This window comes from Muscardinus avellanarius, assembly GCF_963383645.1.
Source record: "Muscardinus avellanarius genome assembly, chromosome: 1".
NCBI lineage: Eukaryota > Metazoa > Chordata > Mammalia > Rodentia > Gliridae > Muscardinus > Muscardinus avellanarius.
The window spans coordinates 96,353,629-96,377,871 of NC_137786.1; the positions used below are offsets into that span (position 1 = coordinate 96,353,629).

Here is a 24,243-nt window from a genome sequence, read left to right on the forward strand (position 1 = left end):
AAGATAATTAAAGTACCTTTTCCTAATATGTAATTATAGGAAATCTGGACTCATCTACTAGGGGTGTGTGTGTGTGTTTCACTAGAAAGGTTCAATATTTAGAATCCGCAGTTCAATTTAAACTGTACTTCCAGAGACACAGTCATATACTAGAAATTTTAAAAGGGAGTCACTTCTGCTTGTCAAAAGCCATTGCTGGTTGCATTATGTATGTATAGTGCTTAGGTAGAAAGGAAAAGCATAATACAAGTTGTGGTCAGATTTTATAGGAAGCATCCTGTCTAGAAAGTGGAATGGCTCCTGGAAGGCAGGGGTCATGTCTTAAGTGTGTGCTTCCTCCATGCCTGTTCAGGGTTGGCTGAGCCTCAAGCATAGGATGGCTGGTGCTGACTGAACTAATGTTATTAATATTTACATAATTGCATTTACCACGTTTAATATACTGAAATATAATGTGACTAAAACATTTCTAATAATTAGAAGAAAATCATTGTTCACAATAAGCCCTCACCTTCATGGTTTCCTTCTCTGGCATCCACTAAAAACACCATATAACAGCCTCAGCAAATTAGTGAGATGGGTGTGGTGGTGCATGCTTGTAATCCAAGTAGACTGAAGGATCATAGGTTCAAGACCATCCTTAGCAACTTAAGCCCTTCACAATTAGTGAGACTCTGTTTCAAAATAAAAAGATTAGAAAGGGCTGAGAATATAGATCAGAGATAAAATGCTCCTGGGTTTTATCCCTAGTACTACCATAAAAAGGAGAGGCTGGGAGTATAGCTTGGAAGTGGAATACTTTTGAGTTCAATCCCCAGTACAAACAAAAACAAATAACTGTACAGCTGTAGAAAAATTGAGGATCATCATAAAATTTTATATATGAGAAGAAAACATTAAGACATTATATTCCCTGGATAAACTGAGATGTGTCTATTCTACCCATGTTATCAGAACATTTATATAGTATTATATCCTCTTTTTAAAAAAAATTTATTGGTGCATTGTATTTATACATCATAATGGGGTAAAAAACTTGTGTAGATATAAATGCACACCAGCCCGCCCCCACCAAGTCCCCATCCACTCCCTCCCAATCCTCCCTCCCATGCTTGGCTTAGTAGTTGAGTATTATATCCTCTTTTAAAAATAGATGGTAGTTTGTTGTTTTTTCCAAAGATATAATGATTTGCCTTTTAGTAGATAACATTTCTTCATAATAAATTTCCTTCCATATCTTTTAAAGATTTCTTTTGTAGTACATGTACCACCATTGGGACTGAAAGTATATAAGATTTCTGAAATAAAATGTCCAAAATCACATTTGGCTGATTATATCCTGTATAATGGTGGAGTAAAAAGGACTGACAGGTTCAACATAAAGACTATAAGCTATACTACGGAAACTCTAACTATAGAGAACTCCTATATCACGCTTCTGTTTGATCAATCTGGGCTCATGAAGGTATGTTCTGAATAGTTCTGAAATTTATAGATGTCTTATTACTTTTACTGTATGTGTAGATTACTATGCAAAGGGAAGCAGAGTCTTAATTAGGGCTGCACCAGATACTCTGGGAGAAAGATAGATGAGGAGCTCCATGTACCTTCAGTGACTACTTACCCTTCTCAGCTGTGGTGTGTGGGTGGTGCTGCTCCTTGGACTAGTTGTTACTGGTCCTTTAGGTAAGTGTGGAAATTGCAAATGTTTAAGAACATTTATGAAAGATTTGAAAGCAATTTGACAGAGTAAATGCCTATTGAACCTAAGATAGAAATATATAATTTGGTAAATCATTTTAAGTTTAAATTCAATTTTTAATTTTCATTTACTATACCTTTCAAGAAATTTGGCCCATGCATATTGGAAATTAAAATATCTTCCATCCAGTTATGGTGACACACACTTGTCCCAATACTTGGGACACTGAGTTAAGAGGATCACAGGTTCGAGGCCAGGCTCAGCAACTTAGCCTCGCCCTCAGCAATTTAGTGAGACCTTATTTCAAGATAAAATAAGGCTGGGGTATACCTCAGTCCCTCAGTTCAATCCCCAGTACCACCACAAAAACAAAAGCAAACAAACAAAACTTGTGTAGCAAGTTTGAGAAGAGCTGGTATATCATGTATAGCTTTTTGTTCCTTGATTAAATGTCTTCTTACTTCTTTGTTCCTGTTGTAAGAATTTTAAGCCCTGAGGCTAAGTATAAAATCTTGGTACTTAACCAAGAATTTTGAATATTAGAAGCTTAAATTAGTATTTTTCAGTCTATCCTGAAGTAAAATTTTTTAAATTGTCACATACATAGAATCACATGCAATGTGATTAACATCTCAACTGTGAGTTACTTTTTTTTTTAATCTGTAGAAAATGATAACTAAAGAAGATGGAAAACTGCATGAAATGAAAGTGCAATTTTCATGGTACAGAACCACAGAGAAAAGAGACAAAAGCGGTGCCTACCTCTTCCTCCCTGGTGGCCCTTCTCAGGTAAGTGGTGCTGCTAGGATGGCAACTGGAAAGCATACTTGCCGAAAGAGTGTTGATGGGAAATGAGTGTGTCTCAGTACTTTAGCATTTGTTCATCCAAGGGGGTAGATAAACTTTGGGCTCTGGTGCTATATTTGCCCTTATTAATGCTTATCAGTTTGCACTTGAAAATTCGGTGAGTGTGTCAGAGTTGGAAATCATTCAGGATGCTGTAATGAGCAAGTACACTCTATGGAAAGAAACTAGATTTGGCTTCGGGTTAGGGTGCTCTTGTGTTTTATTTGTTTGCGGCACAGATGCAAAATACCTAAACCCTATGGGAGAAAGAGATAAACTGGGTCACTTTCTCAACTTTTAACACTTTAATTAAACAATCTTTTTCTGCCCTTAACTATAATGGTTCTAAATGCAGACTGTGGCACACTGTGAAAATGTCAGCTATGAAAAAACAATACAGTTTACCAACTAATCCATGACCCTATGAAAACCACTGCCAACGTTTTCATGTATTTTTATTGTCTTTTATTTTATGCATATCCCTTTTCTTCATGCTCAGTTTTGTCCTATTGCACTTACATGTTTTATTTCTCATTTGTAACAATGCTCACAAACTGATGGCATGGTTAAAATGGAGTTTTATGGAAGAATTTTCTGATGTTGCACATGCACTTAATTCTCACTACTGTGACATTATAATAAGTTTTGTCACATTATTTTTATGCAGTTCTAATGGTTTTCTGAGAATAGCTTCCTAGAAGAGTCATTTTGTGTCAGCGTATGAAGCCCTTTAAGGCTTTTTGATGCATACTGGTTATCTTCCATATAGAAAGATTGCACCAGTGTTTCTCTCCCACCAGTGTATTTTGAGTAACACTCTAATGTACCTTTCCAAGCACTGAGACTTAGTCATATTAAAAATTTTTTCTTTAGCAATAGGTTAATAGAAACACATTTTCCTTCCAAGAATTTGTGATTACTAGTAAGGGTGAGTTTTTTTTCCTACATTAATTTATTTTTCATATTTCTTTTGTATTTTTGTATGTTTTTGACTTTCTGTTGGAATGTTGTGTTGATCTATTACTATTTATGTGTGGTCAATTTAATTCTTTTTCCGGTTTACTGCAAATTTCCCCCTTGTTTACTGTTATATTTTTCTTTCTTGAAATAAGGTCTCACTAAATTGCTGAGGGCCTGGCTAAGTTGCTGAGCCTGGCCTTGATCCTGTGATCCTCCTGTCTCAGCCTCCCAAGTACTGGGGGCTTACCTTCTGAGAATGTTACATTTGTTCTGCAAGTTAGAGAAATCTGCTGACTAAAATCATATATTTGGTTTTTAGGGATTATGTAAGGCACACTAAGGAATCTAGCATTTTTGGGGGGAGAGAGAGAGACTGAGACTGTGTGTGTGATTAAACGTAAGTTATAAGCTCATAGTAGGCATTTCAGGATGGCTATTGAATATTTAATATAAACTGTTTCGTGTTTTCTCACCATTTACCAGATTTTGTCATTTGAAAGACATGGTTTTGATTATTCATAAATGTATATTTTGTGTAATTGTGTTATGGGATATTTTTCATCTGTAATGTCAGATAAAAAGATAGAGACTTGTCATATTTTTACAAAGTGAATAAAATATCAGAAGCAGCTGAACTTATCAGAGAATGGAAGGAGCCAAACGTCCCTGTCCCAAGTTTTCCTTTTCCCTCATTTTCTACCAATGTAGTATTTGGCAAAAGAACCTTGTAAATTATTATGTATTATAATAACTTTTGAATATTTTTCTCTAGCCAAAGAAGTTTGGAATAAAATTACATAATTCTGAAATTCTTATACTGAGTTAAGTAGTTCACATTACAAGCTTAGCTTCCCATGTTATTGTTGAGCTAAAGTTGCTAATACTTGAAATATAATTCTTGATAAATTCTTTAAATTAGTTCCCAAGCCACAGAAGTTATTTGCTTTCATATTTTCTTAGACTTAAGTTTTAAATAGTGAAAACTAGACTCATGATTTCTAAGTCATTTTTTTCCAGTTTGTGAGTTTGTTTTATATTTAACTAGTTTTTTCACATAAAATAGCAGAATGTTTTATAGTTCAGTAAACGTGAGTGTGATTAAAGTGTTTCTGAATCCTGCTTCCAGCTTGCTTAGACAACTCCCTGTTTCATTCTTACCACCTGCCCTGAACCCAGAACAATAGGAGGCCGTAATATATGTTAGCCTGGGAAAATGTCACAGCTACAGAATGATTGCTAGTTCCAATAACTAACTATATGGATGGTATAAAAGGAATTTAAGTAGACATTTTTATAGCTGGGAGGAAAGTCTAGGCCAATCGAATTGTGAACATTTACAAATAGGGAATTCCACATTTTTATGACAAAAAAGTGTAATCAGTTTTTATTGTGTGCATATTGCAGTACACTGTAAGGTTTGGTTTTCATTTGAAATTGTGAGTACTGGGTGATAATGTACATTTCTTGGAAAGGCTTAGATACAAAAATATTTTTGCTAAAATCAATGTCATTTCTTCTTTAGCCTTATCTTTATACAACACTGCCCTTTGTCAGAGTGACACATGGAAATATTTATTCAGAAGTGACTAGCTATTTTGACCATGTTCATCACAGTGTTCGACTGTACAACATACAAGGTAAGAAAACAAACAGTTGTGAAATGTGTATCCTGGTTCTTGGATTCTTGCTTTTCCTGTCATTTTTATTAAGTTAACAATCGGCTTTTAGAGAAGAGTTCATCTTTATAAATTTAAACTTGGCTTCAGTTTTGTAGTATGTTTTCAAATATGATATTTACCTTTTAATAAATAATAAAACTGATAAAACATTTCACTCCCTCCATATATCCATATACATGTTCTTTCATCTGTATATCTTCTCCTTCATTTGGCAATATTTGCCTTAGTCATGCACTTATTAAATAGAAATTTTATTGTTAAAACCTGAAAACAGTACAGTGTTTTTGGGTTTTGGGGGTTTTTGTTTTGTGACACTGGGGATAGAACCCGAGGGCATTCTTCCTCCAAGCTATACTCCAGCCCTATTTTTATTCCTTATTTTGAAATTTTATATTTTATTTGGAAACAGGGTCTCACTAAGTTGTAGCGTATCCTCACTAAGGACCGCAAACCTGAGATTCTCCTGTCTCAGCCTCCCAAGTACTGGGATTATAAGCGTGCACCACCATGTCTGGCATGTTTTATTTTTAAATGTGTTATCACGCCCACTGGCTTATGCCTATAATCTCAGGAGCTCTGGAGGTGGGGGCAGAATGATTGCAAGTTCCAGAGACTGTGTCTCAGGAAAAAATAAAAAAGGCTGGGGATAGAGCTCAATGATCAGAAGCCCCTGTGTTAAAATAATAATAATAATAACTATTATTATTATAATGATGTCATATGGGGCTTTTAATTAATAGAGTACTGACTAGCTTCACATACACACACGTACACACAGACACACACACACACCCAACATCTGTAAATAGAAAGTATTCTAATAGTATGGGTCAAAGAAACATGTTCTGAAGTAGCTCTATCTGGTAGAGTTTATAATCAGCCAGTTGTTTTACAGCTTTAGCCATTATTGAGCAGTATCATCACTAACCAAAACGACAGGAAATAGATTTTCGATCCTTTTAGGAACTTAATTCTGGACCATCAACTGATCCTTCCATAGGATCTGTGTGGAGCTATAGTTTGCAAACTCTAGTTATGTTGTTTCAGTTATGTTGGTTGATTTTTAATTCAGTGTTTTATAAATGGGGTATTTTTCTAGCCACAAGTTTAATTCTAGTAGCCAGGCCATTTCCCAGGTGAACGGGTGTCTTAGAAAAGTACCTTAATAGAATGCCACATCAAGTTGTCGTGTGTGTGTGTGTGTGTGTGTGTGTGTGTGTGTGTGTGTGTGTGTGTGTGTGTTACTGGAAATGAAACACAGGGGCTTCCTATCTCTCAGCTACACTCCTAGACCTATTTTATATTTTATTTGGAAACATGGTCTCACTAAGTTGCTGAAAGCCTCACTAACTAGCTGAGGCTGGCTTCAAATCTGTGTGATCTTCCTGTCACAACCTCCGAAGTACTGGGATACAAGTGTGTGCCACCACGCCTGGCTCAAGTTGTCTTTAATGTTAGATAAGCTGAAAAAAATTAGAGGATGAAAATATTATTTCCCTGAATCTTCATATAGGTAAACTATCAGTAAACACTCATTTCTTTTTAGGTATTATATGAAGCAAAAGGTACTATGTCCTAGGGCTTTCTTAGATAGCTGAAATTGTTCTGATTTTAGAAGCTAAATGAATTTTTTTACAGGTTTAGCCTAAAATATTATTTTTTGCCTTTCCTTAGATACTAAGTGTGGACAAACTCTTCTCATACAACCTCTTAGATAATAATAAGATATTTTCAGAATAATCCATGATTTTCTAGGTTGAACCAAGAAGTAAAAGGTCTTCTGGAAGAGGGAAAAGTAGTGTTAGACACTAATTTTGTGCCCTAAGTGTGACTTCTAAGCTCTTTGCCATCACTTTTCTGCACACAGGAAAGCCCATAGTTCTAAAATAATTTGTTAATGAGTCTTCCAAACCTCTGTTAAGTCAGAAACAATGTTTTTGACCATCCATGTGTACTCTTGCGTAAGCTACCCTTTAGAGCTCTAAAATACATTTTCAGCTATCACCAAGTGTTTCATTTTGTGGGTGAAAAGTAACATCACACAGAAGATGTGCTCATCTAATTTTAATTTTGCTTAAAACTACTGTTTTTTTAATGAGAAAGTTCTTCCACAAATGCAGCAGGACATGCACCTTGGCACAGACCTGTGTCATCAAGTTGGATTTACAATCCAAGTTTGTCATCAGTTGTTTTTAGAGATGTGCTGTATGACGGAATAAACGTTGAAGCCACCCATCCTAAAATTCCAGCCTCTCAATCAAGTATATTTGCTTTTTTGCTTTTGCTTTTATTTAATCACATCTCTGGACATCACTGCATCTTCTGGGCTTCCTTGGCTTACCTAGGACCTCTAGAACTTGTTTCACAGGTGGCCCTCTTTGCGGGTAACTTAGCCTCTTGTCATGCTTCAGTGGCTGATAGGGAAATTGATAGACTAACTTCTCTGCTTTTTTATTCCAATAAATACTTATCAGAACTAACTGGTTGTCATCTCCCCTCTCTTCCTTTCCCCCACTAGGTAGTAAACTGTCCAGTGGCTGACTAGCAGCTCTTTATTGAGCAGGAGCACAAGCTACCGGGATTTGACTGGCTCCTTCCCTCGGCATTTTTTGGGCTCTCGGTGTGTCGCATTTCAGCTTGCTGGCTTGCCTTCTGCCTCTTTCCTCTGCTTTGCTTTGTTTCTCAAGTTTCCTTTCTAGATGGTTTCTCTTCTTCTCCTTGGTGTTCTGATGCAGAGCCTCAGCTTTTAGGGACATTGCCTTTTGGGAAGGCACTTCTCTTTTTATCACCAAACTGACCAATCCTGGTACTTCAAGCACCCATTAAAATCTTGGTTCTTACCTATTTTTATTTTTTTTCTCAGTAATTATGGTCTGCTCACTAGTTATGAAAACATATATTTAAATATTATAGTATAGTTATGGCAGTTCTTAAAATTTTAGTATTTAACTTTAATTTCTCATTTGCCCTTCAAATTTGGTAAATGGTTAGATATGCATTTGAAACCTCTCTTTCAGAGCATCATTTTGAATATTAAAAAACACCTTTTTTCATTATCATTCAAGCATCATATTCTAAAGGTTTCTAGAAATATTAGAGGGAATCTTGCCCTCATTAACTTGTAAAGCTCTGCAAGATCAGCATGATTTCAGAGATCTCTAATGAAGTACAATTCTTTGCCTTATATCAGGCTAAATGAGAAACCTATTGTACAGCACACATGACTTAATGAACTACCCTTTTGGAACCATTTTATGATTTCCGAAAGATTAACTTTAGAAAAATAACATTTTTCTAGAAGAATATATGGAGGAAGTAGGAATTCATTTTTCTTATAGTGTAATATTTCATTATATGGAAACTCCTAGCCATCACTAAATAGGTTACTTTAGCTATTTTGTTAATCTTGGATTTGAAGATGGACTATGATGCAAGCAAAAGCCCCTGTATCCCCCTGTATTACATTCAGTACTACACCTTCATGAAGAGAGTACATACCTTGCCTTCATGTAATGGTTAGTGACATTGCTAACTATGGTCTCATTTATCTTCTGAACTGTAATTATTAGACTTTAGTGCCCTTGTTTTCTGACATCAGCAACTACTTTCAAGTATTACTAATGTGTCACGTACATTTTATCTGGGACAAGAAGTTCAGGTCCTAAATCTGTTACAATGTATATTTTCATGTTTTTCCTCCCAGAAATGTTTCCCTAGATGTGGTTGAGTGAGTAAGTATATGTGTGTAAACCATGTTTCAGCCTTTAGGGGAAATATCTTAAATGCAATATTTTTGCCCTTATTTTCCACCTATACATTATAAAAGTACTGTGTGTAATGGGTCTTGCTAAAAGAAAGCAAGTAGCCTAGAGGTAAAATGTAATGAACTGCTATCAAAGTCTGGGCAGACTTGCCTTTGACCGAAACGACTGAATAATTTCTTTGCATGGATATAGTTAGCAATCAGAGAGTTTCTTAGTTTTTCTTTGAGCAATTTGAATATATAAATCTAAGTTGATTTATTATATAACTCAAATTTTAGAGAGTCAAATTGAGCTTCATCTAGCTAATGAGATAAGGGAATTAGACACTGGGATTTAGAGATCTGAATCCTTAGTGTTGGAGCTAAGCAAACTAGAGTAACCTTGTGGTTTGTACTTTAATTTCTTAGGGACTCAGTTCCATAATCTATAAAGAGAGTAGCTGGTCAATTAGGAATAACCATCTTCACAAAACCCAAAATCATAACACCTGTTATGCTTGACTCCTTTCTAAATTCATCTTCTAAGTGTACTTACATTTGGGAATTCCATTGCTGGAGTACACCCCACTTGTAAGCAAGATTCAAGAGCTTCATTGAAGTTTTTATTTCTATAAAAAGATTTGTGGGAATATTAAAGTTGTTTGCAATCAGTCTCCCATTTTTTCCCAGGGCTATGTTCCTTATTTAGTTTGATTTAAGAGTAAAAAGCATTAAGTTACAGCTAAGCAGAGTTAGGTAATTAAAACATTTTTGGAATATCATAACATGTAACTGGCTGCTAGCAAATTTTTTTCTGTTAATTGGAACTTTGAAAAATTGAAATAAGTAGCTATATGTTGATCCTGATTATTCCCTACAGGCATGGAAGACAAGGTTATTTTAAGAGACTGTAAAGCACATCCTGGTTACACAGATTCAAACTCTGAGGTTCTCTTGGGTGTCCTGTGGCAGTGGCTACTGAGTGAAGGCACAGTTCCTTAGCAAGGAAACATCATTCCCCACAAACACATGTGGCGCTGAATGAGCTCTGAGGAAGGGCTCCAGGATGGGAAACACAGGGAAGTGTAATGATTCAGACCCCAGAATCAGTATCCCTGCATCTCAGTCCCAATCTCAGCTCTGCTGCTTGCCAGCTATTGTACTTTGCAGGTGACTACCTGTCTGGCCTTGACTTCATCATCCTAAAGTGGTGGCAATAATAGTCTGCCTCACACAGGTGCTGGGAGAATAACTGTGTTAATATACATGAGAACTGGCGTGTAATTTGTATCTGCTTGAAATGAAGAGTGGGCCGGATGATTTGGACAGTAACTGTTATAAAAGAAACAGTATTCCTTAAGGGCTGGAGAGTTGGGGAAGATTGAATGAAAGTAGTGAGTTGGTGAGATGCTGTCTGGAGAAATGTTACTTGGGCAGAAAAGAAGAACAGTCACAAAGCATGAGGTGCAGCTGTCTAGGTCAAATGCCCTGCTTTCTGTAAGAATTTGAAGAACCTTGTCTCTTATATATTTTAAAATTGTCATCTAGTTTTACTTTGTATATTCACGTAATTGCAATGGATATTATATATAGTATTTTAAATAGTGGTATTTAAAAATAAGCAAATCCACGGTTTGCTATTTGGTACCAAAGCATTTTTAAAGGCCTGCACTAGGTCTTCTAGTGAACAGTCAGAAATTTGACATCATTATTTTCTTCTTGAACTTTTTTCTGCATTCAACTTCCCCTTCATAATTTTATCTTGATATTTTTATGCTATGTTTCATTTCTTCTGGGACAAAAATCATTATGTCTATATGTATGTATGTAAGGCTCTTAAGTGTTACATTTCTTCTAGATCAGATTGTAAAAATTTTTATTAAAATATGCAGTTGGTCAAAGCAACATAAGGAGGTACATTACCATTTTGATAGTTTATTTTATAAATTTTAATGGAAGCATTTCTCTTAATGAATTATATCTCTTTTGTTTTTTGAGTTATCAGTGCAAAGGAGCATTATTTATATAAACTATAAATAAACAGTTTTGGTAAAAGTCTAATCAGACACCAGTATTTCAGATTGTCTTTGTTCATCACCCATTAGAGTTAGAGTGTATGAGAGGTAGGATTCCGCCTCTTCTGCTGCTATTACTCCTCCGCCTTTGTAAATTGGGAGAAGAAATACTAACAATGGTAGAAAAGGAAGAAACATACCTCCAGAGCAGGACTGTTTGAGGAAGATTAGTATGAGGAATGATGTGTAAAGTCCAGCTCCCTGTCTGCAGGCACCTGAGAAAGGAGCATGTTTGGGATAAATTCAAGTAGGGGAGAATGGGCATTCACAGTACCTGTCAGCGCCCAGGCAGAGCAGACAGACTACTATGATCCTGCCAGCATTCTTCTCTCCCGTTTTCTAGACCAGTCCAAGCCTGGATCATGGAGAATACTCAGAAAGCTCTGGTGTTGTGAATTAGTGCTTTAGTAAGACCTTATATATGTTTGTTGTCTATTTTGAGATTAGAACTATTTCACAGAAGGTGAAAACAGAGCTTCAAGAAAAAAAACCTTATTTTATAAGATCAATGTTTTTCTGAAAAGGTAGTTTTCCAGTTTTGTTGTGTATTTTTTTAATTTTAGGGCTTCAAGTTATCAAACTTAATTGGTACGGTGTTTTAAATTTTTATTTTTATTTTTTGGTGGTACTGGGGTTCCTGGAAACCCTTCTACTTCCGGGCTACACTCCCAGACCTATTTTATAAATTTTTTTATTTGGAAATAGGGTCTCTTAAGCCAGTGCGGCTGGCTTCAAACCTGCACCATCCTCCTGTCTCCGCCTCCCAAGCGCGGGGATTACAAGCGTGCGCCACCACGCCCGGCTTAATTGGTACATTCTTTACCCAAATTTGCAGTCTGTGTGATCAGATATGGTGCTTTTCTATTCTACATTATAAACATATATACGTATATATACCACATATGTGTATATATGTTAAAAGCATTTGTTGTACATGTATAAATTATGCAGACTGGTGCCCAGCTTATAAGTGATAAATACATATCAATAGTTATTAATTCAGAGTTTATAAATAGGGCAAACTGATTTGTCATCATTTTCTTAAATTTGAAGCATGGAATGAAATTTCATGAATTTGTATTCATGAAAGCAGATTTTAAAATGTTCACTTTTGGAGAAATAATCAATGTGAACATTTACAGACCAAGAAACCAGCAGTGCCTGAGAGGATAAATTAGATCTTATAATGGATGATAAGTTTAGAAAGTCAACATGGAAAAAAAAGGTCATTCAGTTGTGGGAATTATTATGGTTTCTATTTTGGTACTTTCAGATACAAGGATGGTTTTAAAAAATACGTAATCATGATGATGTTTGCTTTCTACAAACGACATATCTGTGCTGACTTACTGAGTTCATCTCTGTTATGAGAATTATTCTTTAAAGTGTACATGTTGATCTGGGCGTGGTGGCGCACGCTTGTAATCCCCGCGCTTGGGAAGCGGAGACAGGAGGATCGCGCTGGTTTGGAGCCAGCCTCGCTGGCTTAAGAGACCCTGTTTCCACATAAAAAAGTAAAAAAGTAGGTCTGGGAGTGTAGCCCGTGGGAGTGTATCCCGGAGGTAGAAGGGCTTCCAGGAACCCCAGTACCACCAAAAATAATAATAATAATAAATAAAGTGTACATGTCGAACCAAACAATGTGTGTCAGTTAATAACCGTATCAACTTAAAGATTAGTTGGATAAAGTTCACAAAAACAACAGTGTCACAAAAGTAAAGATGTAATAGAGAACTTTTTTTATTTTTGATGATTTAAATACCAAACAAAATATTCCCAAATTTGGAGAAGGCAGTATTCCGAATCCTTTGTCTTAATGACAACTCTTGTCCTACTTTTGCTATGCAGTGATAGCTCAGACACCTTCTCTGCTCAGACACAGAGGAAAAGAGATGAGGAAATTAGATGACAAGGTTTTATTTTGACTGAATGCCCAAATTTTCAGAACATAGTTTAAAACCCGGCTTTAAATCTTAGGGGTTTTTTTTGTTGTTGTTTTGTTTTACATTATTTGATAGCCATGTGCTCGATTTCACTTTCCTAGGTGGGTGTGGGCCAGTTGCTGTTATCCCATCTCGAGCTAGCCCTGTCCTAAGTACACGTTCTCTTGCTTTTTCTCCCAGGCTGTTGCCTCTCACTCTTAGGATTGGTTGAGTGTGGTCAGAGTGGTTTCTGGTTTGCCCTGTATGACTAATCAATAAAGGTAGAAGTTAATTTTCTTTCCAGGATTGGAAAAAACCCAGAAGAGTTTAAACATAGTTGGCCACCTGGATCCACAAAGAAGCACTTTGATAAAAGCAGCACCACCCAGAGACCACTGGGCTCCACAGGGCATACATCTGCTCCTGTGGAAGTTCTGCCTTCCACCCTGCAGGCTTCTTTGGCAGAGGCGCACTTTATGGGATTCTTTTTTTTTTTTTTTTAATTGGTGCATTGTAGTCATACATCTTAGTGAGGTACAAGATGGTGTAGGCATAATATGGAAAAGTTGGTAATCTCTCTGTCTCTCTTAACACACACACACACACACACACACACACACACACACACACACACTGCTCTTTAAAACAGTAATTTTGTTTGACAGCTTGAAGCCTTTTATTATTACCTGTTACAGATTTTATTTGCTTTGTCCATAATAAGTATATTAAGTTTGATCTTACAGTCAAAGTTTATCCTCGCTCAGAATTTGGGGTTTTTTTTCTAGTGATTAGAAATAAACTTTTCTTTATTATTTTGTTGGTGCATTATAGTCTCACTTCACAATGAGTTGATAGTGATAGTGACACACATGCACACAGCACTTGGTGGGCTTTTCTCTGGCTCCCTCCTCACCCCTCCTTCCCATACAGCATACTGAGAGTGATGTTGGTATTCTCTCATATGCACATAATGTCAGTGGAAGTGATTCCTTCACTAACCCTCCCTCTTCCCTGCCCTCTCCTAGGCCACCTCCCTCACTCCACTGGAGTTTCTCTCCTATTATCCAAAGTCCCTCTTCTATCTCATTTACACCCTAGCTTCCAAATACAAGAGAAAACATACAACCCCTTCACTTTCTGCTACTGGCTAATCTCTCTTTATATGATATTCTCCAGGTCTATTCATTTTCCTGCAGATGACACCATTTTGTTCTTATTTATTGCTGAGCAGAATTCCATTGTGTGTATATCCCATAGTTTTGTAATCTTTCCATTTTTGGGAATTATGAATGGTGTTCTTATAAACATGGATATGCATATATCCATTTGGGAAAAAAATGGAACCATATCTCTCACCCTGCACAAGAGTCAGTACAAAATGGATCAAGAAATTAGAAGAGACTTTGAAGTTACTAGAGGGCATAGGTTCAACATTTCAATATATAGGCACCAGTAGAAACTTCATCAGTAAGACTCTCAAAGCTTAGGAAATTAAAACAAGAATTAATAAATGGATGACAGTAAATTAACGTTTCTGTTCATCAAAGGAAACCATCCAGAGTCGAGAGAGCCTACAGAATGGGAGAAGATCTTTGCCAGCTATTCCTCTGATAGAGGACTAATATCCAGAATATGTAATATACTTAAAAGACTTAACACTAAAAAAGCAAATGACCCAATCAAGAAATGGGCAATTTAATTAGATACTTCACAGAAGAAGAAATACAAATGGCCACACATACATGAGAATATGTTCAATATCATTAGTAATCAGAGAGATACAAATCAAAACTACACAGATTCCATTAATCCCAATTAGAATGACAACTATCAAGAAGTAAATGACAATAAATGCTGGTGAGGATGTCGGGAAACAGGAACTCTTCTATATTGTTATTTGAATTCAAGTTAGTCCAGCTGCTTTGGAGGTCAGTGTGGAGATTTCCTTAGGAAACTGGGACTGGACCTGCCCTATGATCCAACTGTACCATTTCTGAGTCTCTTCACAAAGGGACTGGCTTAGAATTTAATGTTTTGTGAAACTGAATGAACATAGACACCCTTTTAAACAGTTGTAGTATTCATTGCCACAACAGGATCTGAGTATAATACTGCACCTAAGAAAGATGACTCTCAATGGAAATAATTTATTATTGCCAGAGGTAATGTGAAATTATTAATTTTTTCTTGAAGCATGTTCTTTGTAAATGTTTTCTGGAGATACATGAATTGAATTTGAAATTAATGATTCTCTCCCTTATTAAGATTTCATTTCACATCATGTATCCTGTTGACCCCTGAGATAATATCTAAAGAGAGGAAAACAAAACACTACTAAAACCTTAAAAATATTTCCAGTAAATTAAAATTATTTCTCATCATCTTCTATGCTCCTTAGTGCTACATGAGTAATTTCTGATGCTACATTTAGTTTCAGATTTTGTTTTGGTGGGCCTTGTGAATGCTAAGCACATGCCCTGCCACTGAGCTACAACACCCAACACCTATATTTTGTGTTTGTGATGTCTTTAGTTTATTCATAGATATTTGTTTATTAAAATTCCATATGAATGTCATTTGTGATTTAAAAAATATTCTGGTTTATGTAAGTACAATAAAAGCAGATTTTGCACTTAGAACAGTATATTTTCTAGTTCAAAAAAAACTTGAACTGTGTGATCTCTTTTAGCTTTTCAATAGTAGAGATATTTGGATCATCTATATTTGCAGGTCCTTCTGATAACTCTCAGAAGAGGAAAGTATATGTTAAACTGATAGGCCGGTAGTTTATACTGTGGCCATTAGAAAAAAAATGTCCATTCCTCTTTCCATTCAGAGAAGTTGTACTGTACCATAAAAGTGTTATGAATATAGTAAGAAACTGAAGTTAGTTCCAACTGAGGTATTTGATTTGGGAGAGCAGTATGTACCAAGAAGTTTTGTTGTTCTATGAACATTCTAAAGATCCATATTCATTCATATTCCCTCCCTCCCTCCCTCCCTCCCTCCCTCCCTCCCTCCCTCCCTTCCTCCCTTTCTCTCTCTTCAGTACTGGGGTTGGAACCCAGGGGAATTCTACCTCCAAGCTACACCCCCAGTTCTAATTTTTATCCTTTATTTTTTTGAAACAGGGTCTCACTCAGTTGCAGAGGGCCTCACTAAGTAGTAACTGAGGCTGTCTGTGAACCGAGATCCTCCTGTCTCAGCCTCTCAAATGCTGGGATTTACAAGTGTGCACCACCACGCCTGGCCTGAAGATTCTCTTAATAGAGACTTCAGCCTACTTACTACTATGTATCACCTTACTATTATTTATATTTTACAATTTCCAGTGTACTTCTCACAGAAACCTATAGTGCCTGGACTAGCTATATTCACATTTCTTTTCCACAAACTGTACACAAGTTCAAGCTTCCTTTCTTTATGTTGTCACTTTCTATAAGCTTTTTTTTCTTTTCCTTTTTTTTTGGCTCTTAGTCTGCTTTTCTACTGGGCATGGTGGCGCACACTTGTAATCCCCGCGCTTGGGAAGATGAGACAGGAGGATTGTGCAGGTTTGAACCCAGCCTCAGCTTCTTAGTGAGGCTCTCAGCAACCTAGTGAAACCCTGTTTCCAAATAAAATATAAAATAGGTCTGGGATTATAGCCCAGAGGTAGAAGGCCCCTGGGTTCTATCCCCAGTACCACAACAAAAGAAAAAAAGAAAGAAAAAGTCTGCTTTTCTCTCTTCTTTTCCCATTTTTCTTGACACAGTCTTCTTTGTAAGAGTTTGTTGGTTACCAGCACAGAATGATAGCATAGAAGGAGTTGTAGGGAGAAAATGGGTAATGGAAATAGAGATATGCAAGTTTGTAAAGTTTTGGGAACTTTAAAAAGTCATCTTTATGAAATGTGTTAGAGAAGTCTCTTATAGCTACTTTTCTAATTACTCTTTTTAGAAGATCCTGTATTTTATCTCACACACAACTCTTATCTGTGTTAAGCATGACAGATTTCTTCACAACTCCTCTTTCCGTCACTGAAATTTACCCAAGGCATCATGGAGGACCTAACAATAAAGTTGGGTAATATGACAGATAGACACATTTGTTAGCTTTTTTTTGTTGCTAGGACCAAAATACCTGAAAGGAGCAAGTTAGAGGAGGAAAGGTTTATTCGGCTCACAGTTTTAGAGGTCTAGTCCATGGTTGGCCATTTCCAAGGCAGAAACATCATGGCATCTGGGTGTGGTGGGGACAGCTGCTCATCACATGGCAGCTGGGAAGCAAAAAAGAAGGGGACCAGGAACAGAAGTAGTCCACCTTCTCCACCCCACCTAGGTACCTTGTCACATCGAGGAGCATGCTTTCAATACATAAGCTTCGGGGGGTAGGTAATTCCAGATCGAAACCATAACAGTACTTATAAACACTTCAGGCTTATCCAGTAAATAATAATACATTTAGGAATTTTTCAAGCTGTCCTCTTTTCTGTGTAGCAAAAGATCACTTATTAGAATAGATCACTCCACAACAAGGGGTCCTAAGAGATACCAGACTCAATTAAAACTGATTTAACTTCTAGGGGTAGCTCTGCAGATTGTAGTTCACAAATGCTAATGTCAATTTCATAAATCATTTGTTTTGATCTCTTAACACTGTCTTGAACCAATTATAAATTTTACTGGCTCACAGCGGCGATTTCACCGGACGGCTACAGCAAGCCGAGGTGAGCCGCTGCGGAACAGCCAGGCGGGATTTCTCGGCGAAGGAACATCTAAAGCTCCCAGTGGCTGAGCTCAGCACACGCTGCAGGGATTCAGAGTGGAAATCAAAACCAAGAAGAAATGAGCCAGCCTCATGGCCGAGGGCGTGGCAGCGGTGCCATATTGCCACCGGCGGCAGCAGCAGCGAATTCACCAAGTTCAGTACGGCTACATCTGCGTACTCAAGAACAGTGAGTCAAATTGAGGGCCACAGAGGAGAAATTCCAGTACTGTACTCCCTGGGACTTGACCCAGTGGGGGAGTGGCGGTGGCAGAGATATCACACCATAGGAGAACGTGCAACCTGGCACCCCCCACAGTCTAAAGCAGCCTCTTTCGACTCTCTGGGTCGGAGACTCTGTGATACAACCCAGTAAAGGAGTAGTGGGGTCTGAGATACTACTGACTCGAGATCCAGAACACCTTAAGTGAAGTCATAGTGACCCAAGGGAAGAACCCAGAGAAGGCACAAACTTCCGAAATCATGGGAAAGAGGAATAACACTGGAGCAATGAATTCCCACAACCCCACAACATCAGAACCTGATAAAACAGAAAATCAGAGATTTCTAGAAGATCAAATCAGGAAAATAACTGTAGAAATAATAGAGGTGCTTCGAAAAGAACTCAGAGAGAGCCAAAAAGATATAAAGGATGCAATTAATGAAGTAAAGGCCTCAATTCAAAGCACAAACAACCGATTAGACCACATGGAGAACAGAATCTTGCTCTTAGAAGATGATCATTCCAAAAATGAACGCATAGTTTCTAATCTAGAAAAAAATATCCGACAGCAGGAATCTGATATTGAAGAAATATGGGCCCATTTTAAGAGAGCTAACCTAAGAATAATTGGAATAGAGGAGGGAAAAGAAAGTGAAACCAAAGGGATCAACAATATCTTCAAGGAAGTAATAGCAGAAAATTTTCCAAACATAGAGCAAGAGGTTGATACACCGGTCCAGGAAACTTATAGAACTCCCTTTAGACAGGATCAGAGAAGAGGTCCCCACGCCACATAATTGTCAAAATGACCAATGTGGAAGCCAAGCAGAGAATCTTAAAGGCAACAAAAGCAAAGGGCCAAGTGACATTCAGAGGCAAACCAATTAGAATCACTCCAGACTTCCCAAACCAAGTCATGAGAGCCAGAAGGGCTTGGAGTAACATATTCCAAACTCTGAAAGAAAACAACTTCCAGCCAAAAATTTCCTACCCAGCAAAACTTTCTATCAAATTAGATGGAGAAATAAGAAGCTTCCATGACAAACAGAAACTGAAGGAATTTATGTCTTCAAAACCAGCGCTAGAGAAAATACTCAAAGAGATTAACTACAAATAAGAAATAGGTAACACACACCAGAACCAGAGAAATAAGATTTTCCATCCAACAGACAACTAAGATTGGTTATCTGTGGAGATTCATTACTTATGTTAGTCTTTTACCTATCTCTAAATTGTATTGTTTGCCTTTATTGTTAATATTTAGGATTTCTAGTTGGAATATTAATATACCTTCAGATAAAGCATTTGGAAATATTTTATCCCATTCTATTAGTAACTTTTAACTCTTTTTACATTGTCTTTGGATATACAAATTATTTTTTTTTTATTTTTTAGGGAGTTTGTATACTCTTCTGTTGCCTGTGCCATTGAAATCATATCCAAGAAATCACTGCCAATTTCAATGTTGTGAGGTTTTATGACCCAGATTTTCTCCTAAAAGTTTATAGTCTTAAGATTTATATTTAGGTCTTTTATCTATTTTGAGTTAATATTTGTATATGGGATTAGGTAAGGGTCCAATTTTATTCTTTTCCATGTAATTATTATTTTTCAACAATATTTAGTTAAAAGATTATTATTTCCACCACCAAATGTTCGTGGAAACCTTGTCAAAAATAACTTGACAATATAGGGAAGAGTTTAGCTCTAGGCTTTTATTTAACTCCAATGGTTTATATATCTGCCTTTAGAACAGTACTACACTGTTTCAATTATTGTAGCTTTATATGGTTTGAAATCAAAATATATATCTTCTAGCTTTGTTCTTTTTCAAGATCATTGTGGGTATCTAGAGTCCATATTCCATATTAGGATAGATTTTTTTTCTGAAAAATAAATATATAAATATATGATAGTTTCACCAAAAAAAAAATAGAAAAAAAATATTCTCTGGTAAGAAAGAAAGTAAAAAGAAATATTGAAATGTTATTTTTAAGTCATCAAAAGCTTGGTATCAGACAAATGAAACTGTTATGTGAGATTATCATTTTTAAGTTTGTATAAATTGCTATAATACTAGATGTCAACCACTAAGCCAAGCATGGGAGGGAGGGATGGGGAGAGAATGGGGTGGGGATCGGGTGGGGGCTGACTGGGCGATGTGTGCATGTATGTCTACAAAAGTTTGTATCCCACTATGATGTATGAATACAGTGCACCAATAAAAAATTTAAAAAAAATTTAAAAAAATAAATAAATAAATTTTACTGGCTCAAATGTGTAGTGTGTAAGGAGAAGAAGGTAGAGAAATGTACTGTGTATCTCTGTTAGGAAAGAATGGCGCAGGCCAGAAGTGGACTGATGTGGAGTAGGGAGGACCTCCTCTCATGGAAAATCGGGTACCTGTCAGATGTCATATAAATTTATTTCATCCCAACCTGCTCATCCTTTTGTTGATTTATATATTTTTTTAATAAATGCTATCTACCATCTGAAATTACAAAAAGAGAAGGTAAATTGTGACATCATTTAGTATGAGCAATAGTAAAGATTGAAAGTAGAAAACAAATTAGGTAACTTTGGAAGTTCTCTATACTCTAAGAAAGGCGGGCCAATAATTCTTAATTAGTGTGTCATCTTTTAAATTTAGGAATAGAAGGACAGTCTGTTGAAATTTCTAATGTCGTGGACATCCGAAATGTAATGAACCAAGAGCTTGCGATGGGAATTTCTTCTGAAATAAAGAGTCAACATAGATTTTATACTGACCTAAATGGCTACCAGGTAATTTTTAAATATCTAAATGTTTGCTGTATTAGTGTATAATTTTATGTGGGATAACAGGCTCTTAATTTTGAATATTTTGAAAAATATTCAAAGTATTCAAAATACAAATTCCTTATAAGTAATACTGAGTATGTCCACGTGTTTGAGATTCCATTTTTTTAGAACTTCTATTGGCAGCAATTTTTTTTGAGATTTTCTGTCCATAAAGCATTTAAATCTCTTTATGCTAATATATATATATATATATATATATATATATGAATTAACTTACTAGAAAGGAAACATTATTATTACCTTAACCTGTATTTTCTGAGTATATGTGTGTGTGGCTACACACATCTTTAGAAAACATGAGCATGTTTTTGAAAAATTAGCATTTTAGAAATTTCTGGCTATGAATAGAAATAATTTCACAACATATGCTTTTTACTATGATTTTCAACTGGGGATAAGTAGAAAGGTTTGTGATAAGTTTTTCTTCTAAGATTTCCTTCAAAAGTTAAATTTAAACCTTTTCCAAAGCTCAGAAGTTGCACATGCATTCTGATTAACATGTTAATTCTGCTTACACCCGTTGGATTTCAAATGAAACCCTAACTTACGGTGATTCATTTTCTTTGTATACAAAAGAAAGTTTTTCTTAAAATTTCACAGAAGCAATTATTTTTATGTGTGGGTGTATAAATGAATAAGAAAACTTAGTAAAAAAGGAATAACTTAAGATATGAGTTTTCTTTTGAAGGATTAAACATTTGAATAAGAAGTAAAATATTATACTTAAGTCTATAATATAAATTTTTAGGCCGGACGTGGTGGCACACGCTTGTAATCCCCGCTCTTGGGAGGCGGAGACAGGAGGATAGTGCAGGTTTGAAATCAGCCACGCTGGCGTAAGAGACCCTGTTTCAAAAATATCAAATAGGTCTAGGAGTGTAGCCCAGAGGTAGAAGGGCTTCCAGGAACCCCAGTACCACCAAAAATGTGTGTGTGTGTGTGTGTGTGTGTGTGTGTGTGTGTGTGTGTGTGTGTGTGTGTGTGTGTTACTGGGAATTGAACCCAGAGGCAATGTACCACTGAGCTACATCCCCAACCCCTTTAATTTTTTTTTTTTTTTGAAACAGGATTTCTTATATTAGCCTCAAACTTAGGATCCTCTTGCTTCAGTCTCTTAAGTAGCTGGTATTAACAGCCATGTACCACCACACCCAGCTTACATAATTCTTAAAAATAAGCCATTTTGTTCAGCTTTAGAAAAAGTACTTAAACTCATAATCTAAGCCTACCAGTGAAGGTTTAAAAGTTTAAGGATACAGGTTAATTGGGATGGGAAGATCAGGATTTAAAAGGTTAAGAACTCTTTCAAGAGAGCTTGTCTTTTCTTTGACAATTTACAGTTATTTCTTTACTCAGTGTATTAATTTCCTAGCAAATTCTGTGACTTAGACATCAGAAATTTATTCTTTCTCAGTTCTGGAAGCCAGACATTTAGTGCAAGGGTGTTGCAGGGGATGGTCCCTGGAAAGTCTCTAGGGAGTAGCCTTCCTTGTCTCTCCCTGGTGCCTGGTGGCTGAGCATCTGGCTTCTTTGGGTTTGTAGATGCAGGACTCTGGTTCTTCGCCTCTTGTCACATCGTGTTCTTCTGGGCCTCTGCATCTATCTATGTCCCAGTTTCTCTCTTCTTACGAAGCTACCAGGCATTGGCTTAGGGTCCACCCTAACTTATCATGGCCTCATCTATTTTTATGAGACTATTGCAAAAGAAGATCACAATCATGGGTTATAGATAGACATGGGTTTTGAAGGAACACTGTTCAACTCAGTACAGCCATTAAGTTAACTTTTTTTAAGTTGTCAAACTTTCCTAAGTTTAAATGAGGAGATGGCTTTTTTTGTTTGTTTTGGGGGGGGAGTACTAGGAATTGAACCAAGGGACATTCTACTGCTGAGATATGTCCCCAGCCCATTTTATTTTTTTCTTTTCAAACAGGGTCTTGCTAAGTTGCTAAGTGTCTTGCCAATTTGCTGAGGCTAGATTCAAACTAATGATCCTGCTGTCTTAGCCTCCCAGGTAGTAAGATTATAGGTATATTTTATCATGCCTGGTTAGTAGATGGCTTTTTTTCCTGTTTGTTTGTTTGTTTGTTTGTTTGTTTGTTTGTTTGTTTAGTGGTACTGGGGTTGGAACCCAGGGGCATTCTACTTCCAAGCTATACCTTGCAGGCCTATTTTTTTTTTAACTTATTCTTTATTTTGAAACAAGGTCTCACTAAATTGCAGAAGACCTCACTAAGTAGCTGAGGCTGTCTGCAAACTGTGATCTTCCTGTCTCAGCCTCCTAAATGCATTTTTAAGTGATAAAAGGTTTACTGATAACAGAGTCCTGAAGTTAGAGTTAATCATTGTGAGCCAGGCTGGCTTTTGTGTTCGGATAGTTCTGTCTTAAAAGATAAAGTTCTATTTTATGTATTCAAATACTAAACTATGAGAAATTAGAATTTAGAACTATCTACATTGAAACTAAATAAGAATACATGTTTAATGTTTTTAAATATAAATATGCATTTGATTATAATGTTAGAGGATTTGGTAGGGAGATCTGTGGTATTTATGAAAACTGATTCAAGAATAATAGATATTTCTCGAAAGGGGATACAAGCTATTATGCTTAGTATTCATTACAAAAGTAGTATGTTAGATTTAAATGAGAAATGAATACTTAATACCTTTATAATTTGTTTTATGCAAATATGAGACAGCTAGAAGACTTTTGTTAGGCACTTCTATTCTGAATTTAAATAGAAATACTTATCTCTAAAATCTGAACAAACTATACCTTTCCCACTTAAAACTTGTTTTCTGAGATCCTCATGATTTTTCTTCATTTTGTTTTAAGGAATATTTTAATTTTTAAATTATTTCTTTGCTTGATGAGGAAAGAAAGCTATCTTTTTCCCTTTAGAAGAGAACTCTACACTAAATAATACTAACCTGTAAAAGTATATATGTAAACCTCACATCCTTTAGAAGAGAATTTTTATTTTTATAGATTCAACCTAGAATGACCATGAAAAAGCTGCCCATTCAAGCAAACGTCTACCCTATGACCACGATGGCTTACATCCAGGACGCTGAGTACCGGTTGACACTGCTCTCTGCTCAGTCTCTAGGTGTCTCTAGTTTGACGAGTGGTATGTATTGTTTAATTTCTTTTATGCTCTGGGAAGTTTTCATTCTAAGCATATAATTTTTCTGTGGCCTAATGTATTAGTTATCCTCTTCATTTAAAACCAGCCTGTTTTCTTTCCAGCTTTTTTCTTTTGAGAGCCAGACTGTAAGTTAATTTTAGGTTTTGTGAGAACAGTATAAAATGATGAATTTCCAAATCATCAGGTAAAGAACAAGAAACCTAAAACTCCACAACATGGTTACTTTTAAAGACAGCTTACATCTCCTGAGAGCCTGCTGTCTGCAGAGATCCCTGCCATCATCGTAATGGGATAAGGGAACCCGGGTGCCAGAAGTTTAGATAACTTGCCTCAATTTGCGTAGGTTCACTTGAAG

General features: G+C 36.3%; 1 protein-coding gene across 1 annotated transcript in view; it reads left to right on the top strand.

Moving 5' to 3' along the window:
• MAN2A1 (mannosidase alpha class 2A member 1) overlaps positions 1-24,243 on the top strand; it is a gene marked incomplete at both ends in the record, with an annotated part of 172,795 nt that overhangs the window by 126,295 nt on the left and 22,257 nt on the right. The window contains 5 exons of the mRNA XM_080697892.1: positions 1,247-1,465; positions 2,369-2,491; positions 5,031-5,145; positions 20,546-20,679; positions 23,729-23,870. Of these exons, the coding sequence (XP_080554018.1) occupies positions 1,247-1,465; positions 2,369-2,491; positions 5,031-5,145; positions 20,546-20,679; positions 23,729-23,870 (733 nt within the window). The remainder of the gene's footprint in view (positions 1-1,246; positions 1,466-2,368; positions 2,492-5,030; positions 5,146-20,545; positions 20,680-23,728; positions 23,871-24,243) is intronic.